General features: G+C 35.3%; 3 protein-coding genes across 4 annotated transcripts; 1 reads left to right on the top strand and 2 right to left on the bottom strand.

Moving 5' to 3' along the window:
* Positions 1-459: 459 nt before the first annotated feature.
* On the bottom strand, positions 460-3,640 carry LOC134229728 (ubiquitin-conjugating enzyme E2 D2B-like). Its single transcript, XM_062711508.1, has 6 exons — positions 3,423-3,640; positions 3,171-3,240; positions 2,198-2,229; positions 2,003-2,080; positions 1,811-1,916; positions 460-1,430 (listed from the first exon to the last, which is right to left on the bottom strand). Exons 1-6 carry the CDS (start codon positions 3,444-3,446, stop codon positions 1,282-1,284), a joined length of 459 nt encoding a protein of 152 aa, XP_062567492.1. The 5' UTR covers positions 3,447-3,640; the 3' UTR covers positions 460-1,281.
* A 200-nt stretch (positions 3,641-3,840) lies between these two features.
* On the top strand, positions 3,841-8,493 carry LOC134229729 (CDGSH iron-sulfur domain-containing protein 2 homolog A-like). Its single transcript, XM_062711509.1, has 3 exons — positions 3,841-3,975; positions 6,682-6,890; positions 8,201-8,493. The coding sequence occupies exons 1-3, from the start codon at positions 3,879-3,881 to the stop codon at positions 8,285-8,287; spliced, it is 393 nt and encodes a 130-aa protein (XP_062567493.1). The 5' UTR covers positions 3,841-3,878; the 3' UTR covers positions 8,288-8,493.
* A 3,871-nt stretch (positions 8,494-12,364) lies between these two features.
* Positions 12,365-14,432, bottom strand: LOC134229726 (tubulin polymerization-promoting protein family member 2-like). Of its 2 annotated transcripts, XM_062711505.1 has the most exons (4): positions 14,172-14,432; positions 13,849-14,066; positions 13,248-13,404; positions 12,365-13,104 (listed from the first exon to the last, which is right to left on the bottom strand). In XM_062711505.1, the coding sequence occupies exons 2-4, from the start codon at positions 14,043-14,045 to the stop codon at positions 12,925-12,927; spliced, it is 534 nt and encodes a 177-aa protein (XP_062567489.1). In that variant the 5' UTR covers positions 14,046-14,066; positions 14,172-14,432; the 3' UTR covers positions 12,365-12,924. The 2 variants fall into 2 exon arrangements, with proteins under 2 accessions (XP_062567489.1, XP_062567490.1); XM_062711506.1 differs by lacking the exon at positions 14,172-14,432 and having other exon boundaries at positions 13,849-14,132.
* Between the last annotated feature and the right edge of the window lie 1,248 nt (positions 14,433-15,680).

The following is a 15,680-nucleotide window of genomic DNA, read 5'->3' as shown; positions in this document are numbered from 1 at the left end:
TCGAGCTCAAGAGTCCACTAAGTCGATACAAATCAGGAGCAGAGCACACACAGACCTGATCATATCAGAGGGGGGATCAGGTGCCATAGGGGAATAGGCATCCTGTCACACCTGTATAAAATGATAAAATATCCTAGACTAGTCATATACTGTGTGATGTCTATTTTAAGAAAAGGATGGACAGTTCTGGCTTTTTCATTGAATGAATTACAAGCATGTACAAGTATTTAAAATTATAACAGATGAATGTTTTCCCTCACTTTGAAACAAATCTAATTATTTAAATAAACAATCAAAGACATCCTAAAAGAAGAGAGACCAACTGTGGGTTTTCAACACTGAATCAAAGAAGACTTTACTATTCATTAATATTGAAAGACCAAAATGAAATTAAAGAAAATGTATATGTACAGGTATTCATATTGGATTGACTTGATTTTGAATTAACTACAACTTGGCTTTGAAGTATAAAAGTTTAATCATAATTTCAACAATTAAGTACATAAATAAATAATAACTCATGAAATATACAATGCCTTGCAAAGGTACAACACAATAGTGAATCTGTTTAATCATATGTATTGCTAGCTGCAGAACTGTTGCTCTCTGATTTTCTTTTTTTTTTTTGGACAGACCAGAGAGCTACAGTGCCACCCACTGAAAAAACTGTATATTTATTACGCACAAAAAAGTGTGCCGTTTCTCGATTTACAATGTATTTCTCCATATTTTTAAAACTGTCATCTCAAAATATTACCAACTGTGTGTTCCTAACATATTCTTTCACTGTTTCCACAACAAAACATTCCTTACCCAGTAATTGTTTATAATATCCCTCCTGGCCCTGAAATTGATATCATCGAAAATTTCGCCTATTTAATCTGCCATTTTGGTTTGCAAGATAATTCGGTCCAAGGTGCTTCGTACTGATGTAAACTACGAAAGTACTTGATAGAGGAGTAAGGACTTTTTTTAAATCTAGCTTTTTTGCAATTGAGGTACGAACTTGGAAGAATTAACCAAGAACCGAGCGCACTTTTCTGTGCACAATAAATATACAGTTTTTTCAATGGATGGCACTGTAGCTCTCCTGTCTGTCAATACAGATTTTTTCGGAGAGCTACATTCCTGTCTGTCAATACAGATTTTATTGGAGAGCTACAGTTCTGCAGCTAGTTTATAGCAATTGTCCAATAACTGATTCATGTATAACATTGAAATACAAGTCAAAACGTAAAAGTGTCTTGTGTTATGGCAATGGTAAACTAAGATGGCCTGTGGTCAGACATCAAGGGGGGCATGTAGCTTAGTCCACTCCTCTGCGGTCTTGTTAAATTGTTCCGGGTCACTGATATACATGTTAGCAGCCTCCTCAGAGGCAGGGTTCTCCGGATTAGGATGCAGTAAGAGAGAGCAAATGGCCATTAAAACTGAAATCAGATTTTGATGAAGAATAATAAAGATGGTTTTATACAAATAGTAAAAATATGGTAATGACAAGTTTGGTCAAGGTGCAGTGAATTTGCATGACCACAAATAAAAAAGTATATTTGAATATTTCATAATTGCTTATTTGAAAGTTTTTCGGCAGATAAATTTTTTATTATTCCATTTTGATATTTTTGTAAATGTTGATACATCTTTTAATTAAGGGACATAACTCTTAAATACAGTAATTAAATGTAACATTTACGTAAGGAATTCACACCATTCCCCTTTTTGGCATGCAAATTACCAAAAGACATAAATAATTTTGACAGATTCTCTTTACTATATGTACATAAGTAAAAAAAATCACAAGTGATCTTACTGTAACCAATGGTATAAGATGGTTTCCACTCTTCTTGTAAAAAGTCAACACAGATTTTACCATCAGGCTCCACATTAGGATGGAACACTTTTGTCAGGAAAAATATCTGTAAATAAAAGGGAGTCCATGATAACTATCACTATGCAGTGAGTTTTTAAATACGAATTTATGATTTACTGTTGATAATTGTACTTTTGGAGGTCGAAAGGGGTAGTCTGCTGTGAAGTCAACTCGTAACCAAAATCTTCCTCCCTTGTATGGACTGTCCTCCTGCAAATAAACAAATCACAGCTGGTGAATTTAATGCAAATACATTTCAAGCATCAAGAACAAGGTTTATGGGGTAAAAGGAATTTCATTTTATATAGATTTGTCAAACAGACTTACTGGTCCTATGATGGAGGCCTCCCAATGGAGCACTGAAAAAAATGATGCAAAAAGTGAAGGTGGGGCAATCTTGAGAAAATGTGTGCTTGCCTCCCCCCGGCAAGATTTATCATGACTTTGATGTTACTTGGAAAAAGATTTTTACAGACTTCTCTGTCATACAGTAAAACACAGATATATTATGAACATTCTTAAAAAGTTTTTCATCCTTCCAAAGAAGGGATTTTCTTAAATAAGTTCATAATCAATCAAAATTGTTCATCCCTTGCACTTCACTGAAAACATTTACTGTATTCTTATGTTAATCTAAGTTTTACATATTAAATTTTTTTAAGAGGGAAAAAAACTAATGTAGAAGAACTGTATTGCCCACGGAGTACTGTGGCTCATTGGCCTCTGGTTTAAATCACTTTTAATAAAAGGAATTTATTACTGGTAAATTTGAATGAAGAGTTGTAACAAAGGACTACACCACTCCCATGTCTCATGAAATTAAGAACATGCCAGTAGATAGGCCACATACGCAGATTACAACAAAATTCCATTCCATGGGTTGCATGCATTGAGATGGACACCAACTTAAAAGATTGAAAGGTAATAGGACAAGATCTATTAAAAGAGAAACATTGTCCATAGGGCCTGATTCAGAGTTGGGTACATGCACAGACCGACCAGCATGGAAGTAAAAGAGCCTCGGAAGGGACTTGGTAAGCAAGTACAGTTAAAGTTCATAACTATTGATATCTTGAATAATGCATATATATTGAAGTTAGTTGACAGCCCCAATCATTTTTTTTTAGCTCAACTGTCGGATGAGCTTTTCTAATAATTTTTTTTTAACCCTCATTATTTTGATTCTTGTATATCTCATTAAAGTTTCACAAGGTCTCACTGAGTTCCAGATACAGAGGTTTGACTGTAACTGTAAAGTATTCCAAGAAAATTGTTGTCCATAAATCATGTAAGTACTTACTGTCATCTTCCAGGGGACCCGCTGTAAAGCCACAGTCTTCTGGAATTTCCTGATACAGTTCCTCTAGTTGCTGATGTTGAAACAGAAAATTAAGTATGTTTATCATGTATACAGTGACTGCACAGCTAGTTTGTCAAACTTGAAGTTTGTAATACTTCATGGCATTATGCAATACAATGTGAAAATAAAAAAATAAATGTATAAGTAATTGACACAAATTAAAATAATATGAAAATATTTCATTTTACAAACCTTTGCAATTAATTTCAAGGCCATACTGCTGGTCTGTTGGTATTTTGAAATATTTTAACAATGTCAGTGTTCTGGGAGTTGTTGTTTGTTCAGAACCATTAGGACTATTCTCAGGATATCCAGATACACACAACAATTATACAATGTTAAAACATCTAAGAACAACAGTGCACATTACAGAAACTCCTGTGTCTGGGAATACACAGGGAGCTTGGCATGGGACCTAAATTTACACACACCATCTAAAGAGTTGACTAATCACCAAAAAGTCACGCTTGCATCCAATTTCTAACACTTCTAAATACAGTTTTTAAAATAGAATGGTTTAATAGATATGACCAGGATTGTGAAAAAAAATCGCTGTTGGAAGTTTATTGTTTCATCTGAAATGAAACAATAATTAAAAAATCATCGACAGATATTTAGAACTTCGCGTAATTAGTGTTGCCAAATGCAATGGAGGTGGTAAACAGACTCGTTACGGAATCTCTACCTGATTATTTAAAGAACTTGCCTGTTCCAAAATCATTGTTTGGATTTGCAAGATTGTCCGGTATGGTTTAATTTATCCAGTGCATAAAAGCAGCTAGTATATAATGTGAAGTTCTTATGGAGGTGCATCTTCATAACCATGTCACCCGATACGACTTTGCATCAGTGCACATGCTCTTTTGCCCACCCCTTATGTCCATTTTCTTAAATGAAATGTTCGTAGAGTATATAAATGCGTTCTTCACATCAGTTACATTGATGTTTCATGACTTTGTACTTAAACATAATGGGTTTGATCATTGATGCTATGATGTGACAGTCAAGAATTAGAACGCCACACTTTGTTAGGTAATGAAGGACACATATAAAACGCAACAGGTTTATTCGTAGAGATGCTTGCTGCATAGATTATTTTTTACAAAAAGATACAAAAATACTGCATTTTTCACATGGCAAATGTTTTTAAATGTACATAGAGAATAATATATACCCTTTTCAATATCACATCCTGTATCAACCCGAGACACCAATATCAGCCAGAGAGCCGAAGACCTGAGGGCTGATATTGGTCAAGGGCTGATACAGGATGTGATGTGGAAAAGGGTATGTATTAATATGTTTATTACATACTTAGTAATAAAATACAGCATGCATAAAGTTGAGAAGAAAATAATTAAATAATCATGCATAGACTTCTTACATACGTGTACATGGTCTATTGTCTTATACGATTTGGGTTTGTTTCTACTTCTATTTCAATGCACTAGGTCCATAATTTGATAAATATAATAATAAAATTGAGAGAATATGAACCCACCAAAAAATTGTGTATGATCACAAGTACTGTTTTTGTGGTTTAATTTACTAAGGATGTGATATTGACGTCTCAATAGCCGTATCAGCCCTGCAGGGCTGATACGGCTATTGTGACTTCAGCCATATCTCATATGAAAAAAACCCGTATTTATTATTAAGTGTGTAATAAACATGAATACATTCATGATTCTCTAGGTATTTGCAGCCAACTATTGAATAGAAACTATTACACCAGTTAAAAAAAAATCATGGATAGGACCATGATCTTCTTTATGTGAAGAAAGTTAGAGCAATCTAAATTTTCTATTTTTAGCTCACCTGAGCCGAAGGCTCAAGTGAGCTTTTCTGATCACATTTTGTCCGTCGTCCGTCGTCCGTCCGTCCGTCTGTCTGTCTGTCCGTCTGTAAACTTTTCACATTTTCGACTTCTTCTCAAGAACCACTGGGCCAATTTTGACCAAACTTGGTACAAAGCATCCTTGGGTGAAGGGGAATTTAAATTGTTAAAATGAAGGGACATATCCCCTCGTAAGGGGAGATAATCAAGAAAAGACAAAAATAGGGTTGGGTCATTAAAAAATCTTCTTCTCAAGAACCACTGGGCCAGTAAAGCTGAAACTTATGTGGAAGCATCCTGGGGTAGTGTAGATTCTAAATTGTTCAAATCATGACCCCCGGGGGAAGGATGGGACCACAGTGCGGAATCAAAGTTTTATATAGAAATATATAGGAAAAATCTTTGAAAATCTTCTTCTCAAGAACCACTGGGCCAGAAAAGCTGAAACTTATGTGGAAGCATCCTGGTATAGTGTAGATTCTAAATTGTTCACATTTTGACCCCCGGGGGGAAGGGCGGGGCCACAATGGGGTATCAAAGTTTTACATAGAAATATATAGGAAAAATCTTTGAAAATCTTCTTCTCAAGAACCACTGGGCCAGAAAAGCTGAAACTGATGTGGAAGCATCCTAGGGTAGTGTAGATTCTAAATTTTTCAAATCATGACCCCCGGGGGAAGGGCGGGGCCACAATGGGGTATCAAAGTTTTATATAGAAATATATAGGAAAAATCTTTGAAAATCTTCTTCTCAAGAACCACTGGGCCAATTTTGACCAAACTTGGTACAAAGCATCCTTGGGTGAAGGGGAATTTAAATTGTTAAAATGAAGGGACATATCCTCTCGCAAGAGGAGATAATCAAGAAAAGACAAAAATAGGGTTGGGTCATTAAAAAATCTTCTTCTCAAGAACCACTGGGCCAGTAAAGCTGTAACTTATGTGGAAGCATCCTGGGGTAGTGTAGATTCTAAATTGTTCAAATCATGACCCCTGGGGGACGGGCGGGGCCACAATGGGGAATCAAAGTTTTATATAGAAATATATAGGAAAAATCTTTGAAAATCTTCTTCTCAAGAACCACTGGGCCAGAAAAGCTGAAACTGATGTGGAAGCATCCTAGGGTAGTGTAGATTCTAAATTGTTCAAATCATGACCCCCGGGGGAAGGGCGGGGCCACAATGGGGAATCAAAGTTTTACATAGAAATATATAGGAAAAATCTTTGAAAATCTTCTTCTCAAGAACCACTGGGCCAGTAAAGCTGAAACTTATGTGGAAGCATCCTGGTAAAGTGTAGATTCTAAATTATTGAAATCATGACCCCCTGGGGAAGGGTGGGGCCACAATGGGGAATCAAAGTTTTACATAGAAATATATAGGAAAAATCTTTGAAAAGCTTCTTCTCAAGAGCCACTGGGCCAGAAAAGCTGAAACTTATGTGCACATGGAAGGATCATGGGGTAGTGTAGATTTCAAAATGTCTAAATTATGATCAGTGGGGTAGGGTGGGGATGCATTATGTATTACAAGGGGGAAATCTGGTAAAGAACAGAATGGTCAAAGCTTCTCAGGTGAGCGATGTGGCCCATGGGCCTCTTGTTTTATTTTTTCAGTTACAGAATGGGCTTCCTTGGTGCCATTTGTTGGTGCAGTCTCGATTATAGTATACATGAGTGTGCACTCATTCAAACCAAAACCCCCACCACAGAAAACTCCAGTTAATCTGAAAATACAGAAAGAAACAGCCAAAGTAGTCAATATGGTGGACATAGAGGATCTGGGAGAGAAGGTTACATACTGCAGGTGCTGGCGTTCCAAGAAGGTAAGATAGTGATTAAGTATTTGAGCAGTTAGTTCATCTCAGTACTGCAGTAGCTGGCCTTCCAAGAAGGTAGGATAGTGATTTAGTATTTGAGCAGTTAGTTCTTCTCAGTACTGCAGGTGCTGGCGTTCCAAGAAGGTAGGATAGTGATTTAGTATTTGAGCAGTTAGTTCTCTCAGTACTGCAGGTGCTGGAGTTCCAAGAAGGTAGGACAGTGATTTAGTATTTGAGCAGTTAGTTCTCAGTACTGCAGGTGCTGGCATTTCAAGAAGGTAAGATTGAGATTGAAGATCAAGATGAGAATGTCACCTGATTCTTGTAGAGGTACTTTTTTCCACAGGGTCGTAATTCCACAGAATCTCAATTTCTGTTTAATCCGCAGGTAGAAAATTATGCGGATTTCTTAGACTGTAACTATAATATGTCTTATATTTATATTTAGTACACTTGGACAAATTTCCACGGAAAATTTATGACAGTGTACATAGCGTAAATTAATACCACGCGGAAAAAAGTACTTCTACAGTACTTTAATTGCTGTCAAGACAGTAAGATTGTGTTCAAGGGTCAGGGACCCATTTTACAAAAGAACTTACGACTAAAACCAAAATTTATTCTGCATATAACTTTCTTATTTGCATTCAATTGAAAATGGTTTTAAACTTTTTATAAGGGATGTAAAAAGATATTTTTGTGATAGCAATTTTAAACTCAATCATTAATTTTTGAAAACTTTATAACCAACTAAAATTTTTGGTCTTAGTCGTAAGTTCTTTTGTAAAACGGGCCCCTTGGTAGGAAGGACACCTAAGTTAGTGGTGTTCATAGAAGATATGATTGTGATAATCTACCAGTCAGATATGTGTCTAGTTCATGTCCCCATTTAAAGTGAAATGCCTGCATCATTTAAAGAAGAGTGTTAATTTTTTTTCTTGCAAGGAATAAGTTTTTTGCAAATCTTGAATACATTAATAAAGATACTTGACTGTTGATTATGTCTGACATATTCATTTAAATACATGTATATGGGTTGTTTTAGTACTGTAGATCACTAAATATTCCTGACACCTTATTTTCAGGAAATTGCCATCAACTCTTTATTATTAAGACAAAATTTTCACAAATTGTGGTCTTTACTCTTTATAATCTTATGGAATGCTATTATACTCAAGAATGAAATTTTTGCGAGCAAACTGTCTCGCGTAATTACGCAAAAATAAAGTTCTTGTTAATCAAAAGTGATGTACATTTGAATATTCTTTGTTTGTATATGATATGTGATATGTAACTTTATCAAATTTTGTCTCTAGTTCCCCCTGTGTGATGGAAGCCACAACAAACACAACGAAGAGACCGGAGACAATGTAGGACCACTGGTTCTTAAGAGGAAGAGCTAAAGCCACCATAGGCCCCGAGAGAGGCACTACTCGGATTGTGTGTGTGTGCTAGAACTTCTCAGTGTGTTTTGTACTAACAGTGTAGATGTAACTGTATGATTGGATTTTTATAGGCAAGACCAAGCAGTGTATTTGAGATCAGTGGGTTTTTTGACTGTTTGATTTTGATTCTCTGTTTATTTGTATATAAAAAATGTTAAAAGTGATCTGATTAATTTTTTCAAGACTGTGAAAGAAGTGATCTACTCTGTGAAAGGGATGTGTTACAATATCATTAATAGGCAAGGATCAGAGGATGAATTAGCCAGAATCAAGAGTTTTCTCCCTTCCTACTTAACAATGAATGTTCTCTCAGATGAGGACACAGTGAAAATAAATGGAATAGAATTGTCAGCTTTTCCTGTACAAAATGTTTGTACAGTGTATGATGATAAACAGAATGGGGTGAGGTGAACTAATCAAGGATTTTGGTCCAGGGTCCTGTAAGATCCAGAGAGATTTCTGACAAAATGAGCTACCCCCCATACTGGCCTCACTACATACTGATACTAACAAATTCTTGGGAAAAAGATGCATGTTAATCCCTAACTTTCCTTCATATATATGATTGAGCCTTCCTATTTCCATAGTATGCATCATCGTATGGTGTTCAACATCTATGTAGGTTGTACTGTTAACAAGAGTCTGTCATTAAGGAACTTCTATTTGTTGTTACATTTTGTCTCTTCTGAGTCTAAGAGTCTAAGAGCTAGTGCTATTACCTTTTGTTTTGTGTGTAAACATATAGCTCACCTGAGATGAAAGCTGAAGTGAGCTTTCCTGATCACATTTTGTCCATCTATCTGTCAGTCTGTAAACTTTTCATATTTTTAACCTCTTCTCCAGAACCAGTTGGCCAATTTAAACCAGACAAGTCAATAAGTATCCTTTGGTAAAGCCAAATTAAATTTGTTCAGATAAGGATCACATCCTCCTCCAAGGGGAGATAATTGGATCTTTACAAAATGTCCTTTGTCAAAAGAGCTGACTCTCATATGGGTTTATGTAAATACAAGTTTGTTCAAAACATGACCCAGGTGTAAATTTGGGCTGCAATGAAGGATCAATGTTTTACTGAGGATTATGTTAGAAAAATCTTCTGAAAACAGCAAAGCCATGATTAATCATATTTATATGGAAGCCTTCTTATGACCCCCTCCCCGGCTGGTGGGTAGAATGGCACCACGATGGGTGATCAAAGTTTTACAAAGGAATAAAAAGGAAACATTCTTGGCTTGTTAAATCTTCGTTTCAAGAACAACAAAGCCTTGATTAGTATTATTTTATAGAAAGAATCCTCAGGTAGTACAGATTCAAAGCATGATCCTGGGGTTAGGGTGTGGCCACTATGGGCAATCAATCAAATTTTTACATACCAGGTAGGAATCTATTGGAAGAACTGAATTCTGCTGCTGAAGAACAGGGCCGTATTAACTCAGGTGAGCATTGTGACCAATAGGCCTTTTTTCAAATAATAAAGTTTAATGATTTTAAGTCTCTTAGTACCCTTAATATTGAGATAAAACTGAAATTCCAAAAGTATGCCTCTCTGACGTCCAGCCAATCCAAATGGCCAGCCTCGCCAAAAACAACAAATACATGTATAGGCACCGTAAATGTCTACCTTTTCTTGAATAATCTACTAAACCGCCCCATTAATGCAGGTGCAAAGTAATGTATACATTTATTAGCTCCACCAAAGGAATTAAAAAAAAAATTGTTTATTGTCGTTGTTGTTGTATTGCACCGTTGGCGTTGTCGTAAACTTTTTACATTTTCATCTTCTTCTCAAGAACCACTGGGCAGCAATTTCAACCAAACTTGCTACAAAGTAATTTGAAAGGGGATTCAAGTTTGTTCAAATCCCTTGGTGAAAATATGCATAAGAAAATTTAATGTCATTTTTTAAAATATATTCTAAAACTAGGCCAGGAAAGATGAAATTATGTGGAATCATTAAAAATTTTCAATTTTGTTCAAATCATCAACCCCCGGGGGTATGATAACATTCAAAAACCTTTTACATAGGAGTATATAGGAAAAATCTTTAAAAATCTTCTTCTCACACTGTTAGGAATTTTGTGAATTTGGTAGTATATTTCACTTTTATCATTATCTAGCAAAATGGCATTTTTACATATAAAAATATATTCAAAATTGTTAAAAATCTTCTTCATTATGCCATTGAATACCTTAGGAAGGTCTAATCTCATGTGAAATTATCCTGTCTAGTGTAAATTCAAGTTTGTTTATCATGACCCCCAGGGATTAAAATGGCCTTCTTTTACATAGGAATATATAGGTTAAAAAAAATCTTCTTTAAAATACTTCAAAGCCATGATTAATGTATTTAAATTGTCATCCTCAGGTAGTGTAGACTCTAAATTGTTTAAATGTTTTGTGTTAGTGTGGCGCAAAATTGGTTAAAGTTTTACATAGAAAAATATAGAGAAAAATTCCAAGAACAGAAAAGCTATGTTTGCGTTGAAGATTTAAATTTGTTCAAATTATGGCCCTTTGGGTTAGGGAGGGAAACAATGGGGAATCAATTTCAAATTATTACGAAGCAATATATAGGAACAAAATGTTTAAACAGAAATCTTTTTATCAAGAACAGCAAAGTCATATGCTATATTGATATGAATGCATTCTCAAAAAGTATTAAAATTCAAGCCCCCCCCCCCACCTCAGTAAACTTTCAATTCTGATCTGATATGTGCTTTTTCCTAGCCGATGTGCTCAGGTGAGCGTGGTGCCCCTGGACCTCTTGTTAAATGTATACATAGCTACGTACCTGAATTTATAGGACGGTTTAACAGATTTTTTAAAATGGTTTTCCTATACAGAGCTGACTGTTTAACAGAAAAAAACATATGCATAGAATTAAAGCTATGTCTTTGAAAAAGATATAATATGTCAATAATATCACGTGCAAACGAGAAAATAGGTCGTGCAAACGACATAATATCTCGTGAGAATGAGATAAAAGTAATTTAATGGTTGCGAATGAGATAATATGTCATGCAAACGAAATAATAAATATGACAAAATATCTGTTGCAAACGAGATACATAGATAATGTAAGTTTTGCGAATGAGATAATGAGTCAGCAAAGCAAACGACATTATATCTCGTGAGAATGAAATACCAATACATGAAATTAAATCTTGCAAATGAGATAATAACTAAGGCGTGAAACTGACCTATAAAATGTCGTGATATTGACCGGTGGCGCAGTGGTAAGAGCGTCTGAGTAACTGGAAGTTAATATAATCCTTGCATCGCGGGTTCGAATCCCACTGTGCGACGTGAGGACCGGTGCTTCGGATGAGATCGTAAAACCTGGGGTCCCGTGTTGCTGTACATGCTAGCAAGAAAAAGATCACTCACTGCTTAATGGCCCTGATTGCGGAGTATAGGTCAAAATTTGCAGTATTTGCATCCACCGTATAAATGAAATGCAGCCGATGTCAAAATGGCGAATATGAAAAATCTTTGAATGGTTCTACAAGTGCACATATTTTTGGGGAGGTGGGGGGATAATAAGGTGCACTAAGATAACTTTTTATATGTATTTTGTTATCAAAGGGAACAAATAATTGTCAATATTGGGAATTTCTCAGCGTTGTAACATACAAGTACGTCATGTACATCGGGGATGGAGCGAATTGTATTTGTAATATTTATGGTTCATCGATACTCTGATAAGAGAGATAATTCTTAATGACATAAAGGTTTATTATTCCTTTATCAACTTTTAAGTTGAAGTGTCTTTTTTGTCTAATTTTGCCCCGCAAGCTATGATATAATTGTTTGTATTTTATTTAACAAATACGTTTCTTTCTGAGTTACAGAAATATTTAATATGAGTGAAAAGAGGGATTATATGAACCTTAATTTACCTTTTAGTCACCAGCCATAACATTTAATATCTATTTTGCTAATTAAAACAAATTCAAATAGGAGTTGACGGCTATTCGCACTTAACTTATTTTTATTGTTGAAGTTGCTATAGACAACAAGAACACACACTCCATCTTGATTTGCATTATCGATTTACTCAAGTGCATAAAATGTAAACATGAACAAGGCTCTCATATAATACAGCAGTTTAAAGACGCACTTGACAAACACAGAACAATGACATTTATATATTGCAGATATTTAAATAACAGAAAGTATATATAACTATTAAACGTAAACAAAATATTCTGGACGATGCGGTGAATAAAACTTATTTGGACGGAAAACGCATTGGTTTGTTTAATAAATCACAAAATAAAATAACGATCTTCACGTTTACACACAAACTTTTATATTGCACAGAAAATTATATATTTCTGGTTTTAATTACATGTGTATAACTATGTATTTTTGACATTGCTTTATAAAGGAGACAATGAAATCAATGCTGCATTATACGAAAATATAACAACAGTATAGCTTAATGTATAAAACTCACAACAGGGTTGTGGAGGCCTGTGAAAAACTACCAACAAACACACAAAGTTACACTAAGAATAATATCCATATATGTATATTTTTATGTAAAATAAATTAAGGTCTTCCAGCGTTGAAGGTGAACCTCCGCTGACAACTCACTTCTTGCCGTAACTTCCCTCCCCTTTGTAGTTACCCACGTATCCAGAGTTATCCGCCTTGTCTACCCGTCCGGACGCCCCCTTGCCCTTCCCCGACTCGTCAAACCTTTCCTTGTGTGCCCCTGTGTACTTAGAAGTGTCCGTCATTCTGTCTACGCCTCCAGTAGACGAGGTCGCCTAAAAAACAAAAATAGATCAACTTGATTCAACTATCTTTTAAAGTGCAACACGATTTACAAATCGTATATGATCCGGTTAAGGTAACTATAGTATAAATCATGTCGTGGCAATAAATTGGTTGATTTTTCATGTTTAAATACCGCTTTCTTGATTCCTGTGTCTCCTTTGATGATTTTTTCTGCCAAGAATTTCTCGTGTTTTTTGAATTCTTTAGTTTTCTTGGTGACGTCATCATACTGGATAGCAGCCTCTGAAATGAACTGTTTGATCTGGTCCTTATTGTTAAGGTCAATAGATCTGTAAAATAAATGAATAAATATCAACATTAGTGTAACAATAGATATGGAAGACGTATAAATAATGATAAATAGACCTGCATGTTCGATGTGGAAGACATTTTCTGTAGTAATCTTCAAATGGCATAGACATGGTCATGAAATAGTCATTGATAGACATGAGAGATAAATTATTAGTCAACTAGACATGGAACATAAAGTCATCGTTAGACCTAAATATACATTGCATATATAATATTTATAATATACAATGATGAATCACTGAACAGAAGTGGAAGATACAAACTTGTGTAGTGAATTGTTAAATTCAGCAAAGCTTTGATAACCTAACGGCAATATACTGTTCCTTCTATAAAGCAAACACTATATATTGACATTTATCATCAAAGTTTTACTGTGAAGGATAATGTTTAATCACAGAGTAAGCTGAAAATTGGATACTTACTTGGTCGTTTTGTTCATGACTTTGGGGAAGACGCTGGAATCTATTCTAGTCTGTAACGCCTTAGGCCAGCATTCCTTTGCCATTTTACCACAAGTTTTGCTGTCCATTTTATCATCCTTTTTGGTCTGCGTCAAGGCGAAACTTTTCAGTTTCTTCGTCAGTTCATCAATATCATAATCATCTCCTGCAGAAGCCATGGCTTGATTTTAGAGGTAGGGCTGGAAAAACAAAAAACAAAACTGTCACACAGAATGATGCTTCACACCGATAAACCTCCTATACTAATACTAATCTCAAAGAGGGCAAAAAGCCACACAAATTACCTATAATGTAATACGATAAACGTAACTGCACTGCACTAGTTATTATCTTTAAATGCTCAATAAGCGAAACTGCACGCAAGCACAAAACCTTACAGCGCTGTCACCAATGTAAACAAGATGGCCGGATACTCTATCTGCAATGGTTACGGGTTAGTGCTCTCTGGTATCGATTAATTTTTAGATCTTTAGAAGTGAAAGGCCTTTAATTCAAGCATTCCTCTCCGGAGTAAACTTGTTCAATCTGGGATATTTGAGTAATGAATAAACATGTCATTCTCTAAAGACCAAAACTTGGGGGGGGGGGGATTAAGGAACAATAAACAGCAAAAATAAAGGTCGATAGAATTATTCTGCAAAAAATGAAGAACAGGGAATCTGCAATGATAAAATGCCTCCGTATACAGTGTTTTCTACTGATTTGATTAAATTTTCTGGGAGTTGTCACTGCTTTTAATTAATAGCATAAGCATATTATAAATGGTAGATTGGATTTTTCAATTCTTATATCTAAAAGTCAAATCACTTGGCTGAAGTAGCAGCAAATCAACCGCATGAATCAGGATTATAATAATCCAATACATAGCATGCCATTTTAGAGGCATTGCTTCTGGGTAATTGCTGGGCGTTGTTTCAATATGAGAAGAAAGTAATCGATCCTATTCATTGGTCTCGTTACTAATTTAGTCATTTGTCTTTCAGTGCATGGAACTGGTTCATTCTCGTCAAATAAAAGTATACACGCACTGGCGGACAAAGAAAAAAAGTACAAGATAGTAAACAGATTCTGGACTTTTTGTTTGTTAAAAGCAATTTTACATATAGGGTTCCAAATTAATCTTGAATGATTTAATGAATTTCTGTAATTCAAGTTCTGGTTGGCGCGAGATCTGAATTCAAGTCCTAACAGTACTTGGATGGTGCTTCCATACATATTTCAAGCAGGAGCAAAGGATGCTAGTAATTAACAATTGGAAAAAAGAACTAGGACAAGTTTAGGCTTTTCAGACTTCCTTCAGATTAATACATGAATTTAGGCACAAAGTATCGATATTACAAAGTGCAGGGAAAAAATTGACACCCCAAAAAAACAAAATTTCGATAAGTTAAATAGGGGGGCAAAAAACTTTTAATATATTTGACTATACTACAAAAATGAGGAAGGGGTTGTGAAACATTTTGTTTAAAAAAGAAAGGGGGGTCAGCACGTACCCCACCCCCGTTACTACGTCCTTGGATTTAATCACAGCTTTTAAGAAAAAATCTTCAAATTATGCGCATTACCGACATGTTGCGACAAGTTCCCACAGGTGTCGGTAGACGTCTCTCAGTGTTTAATGACCGCCTTAACCTTTACATCAATTGATCTGAGAATATTAAACTCTATTTTGCGTTTTAGGACAGATACCAACAAAATCTCCCATTATGTAAATAAAATCTGTGGTATACTTACATATTGTGCTACCGTATTTGTACAGGTCTACATTAAGTTTAGGATAAATTGGTGGAAGA

The sequence above is a fragment of the Saccostrea cucullata genome, unplaced genomic scaffold, assembly GCF_032062105.1.
Source record: "Saccostrea cucullata isolate Sc308-1 unplaced genomic scaffold, CSIRO_AGI_Scuc_v1 ctg30, whole genome shotgun sequence".
Taxonomy (NCBI): domain Eukaryota; kingdom Metazoa; phylum Mollusca; class Bivalvia; order Ostreida; family Ostreidae; genus Saccostrea; species Saccostrea cuccullata.
This window is presented reverse-complemented; position numbering and strand designations above follow the sequence as displayed.

Excerpts from the sequence above, each read along its gene's own strand:
- LOC134229728 (XM_062711508.1), bottom strand. The coding sequence starts at position 3,446 with ATGGCCTTGAAATTAATTGCAAAG. Across the intron at positions 2,230-3,170 it reads GGGTCCCCTGGAAGATGACA|TGCTCCATTGGGAGGCCTCC; the intron begins GTAAGTACTTAC and ends CATTTTTTTCAG. Across the intron at positions 1,431-1,810 it reads ATCTTATACCATTGGTTACA|TTTTAATGGCCATTTGCTCT; the intron begins GTAAGATCACTT and ends ATCTGATTTCAG.
- LOC134229729 (XM_062711509.1), top strand. The coding sequence starts at position 3,879 with ATGGAGGTGGTAAACAGACTCGTTACGGAATCTCTACCTGATTATTTA. Across the intron at positions 3,976-6,681 it reads TGGATTTGCAAGATTGTCCG|TTACAGAATGGGCTTCCTTG; the intron begins GTATGGTTTAAT and ends TTATTTTTTCAG. Across the intron at positions 6,891-8,200 it reads GGTGCTGGCGTTCCAAGAAG|TTCCCCCTGTGTGATGGAAG; the intron begins GTAAGATAGTGA and ends TTTTGTCTCTAG.
- LOC134229726 (XM_062711505.1), bottom strand. The coding sequence starts at position 14,045 with ATGGCTTCTGCAGGAGATGATTATGATATTGATGAACTGACGAAGAAA. Across the intron at positions 13,405-13,848 it reads GTCATGAACAAAACGACCAA|ATCTATTGACCTTAACAATA; the intron begins GTAAGTATCCAA and ends TTTATTTTACAG. Across the intron at positions 13,105-13,247 it reads ACACAGGAATCAAGAAAGCG|GCGACCTCGTCTACTGGAGG; the intron begins GTATTTAAACAT and ends TTTGTTTTTTAG.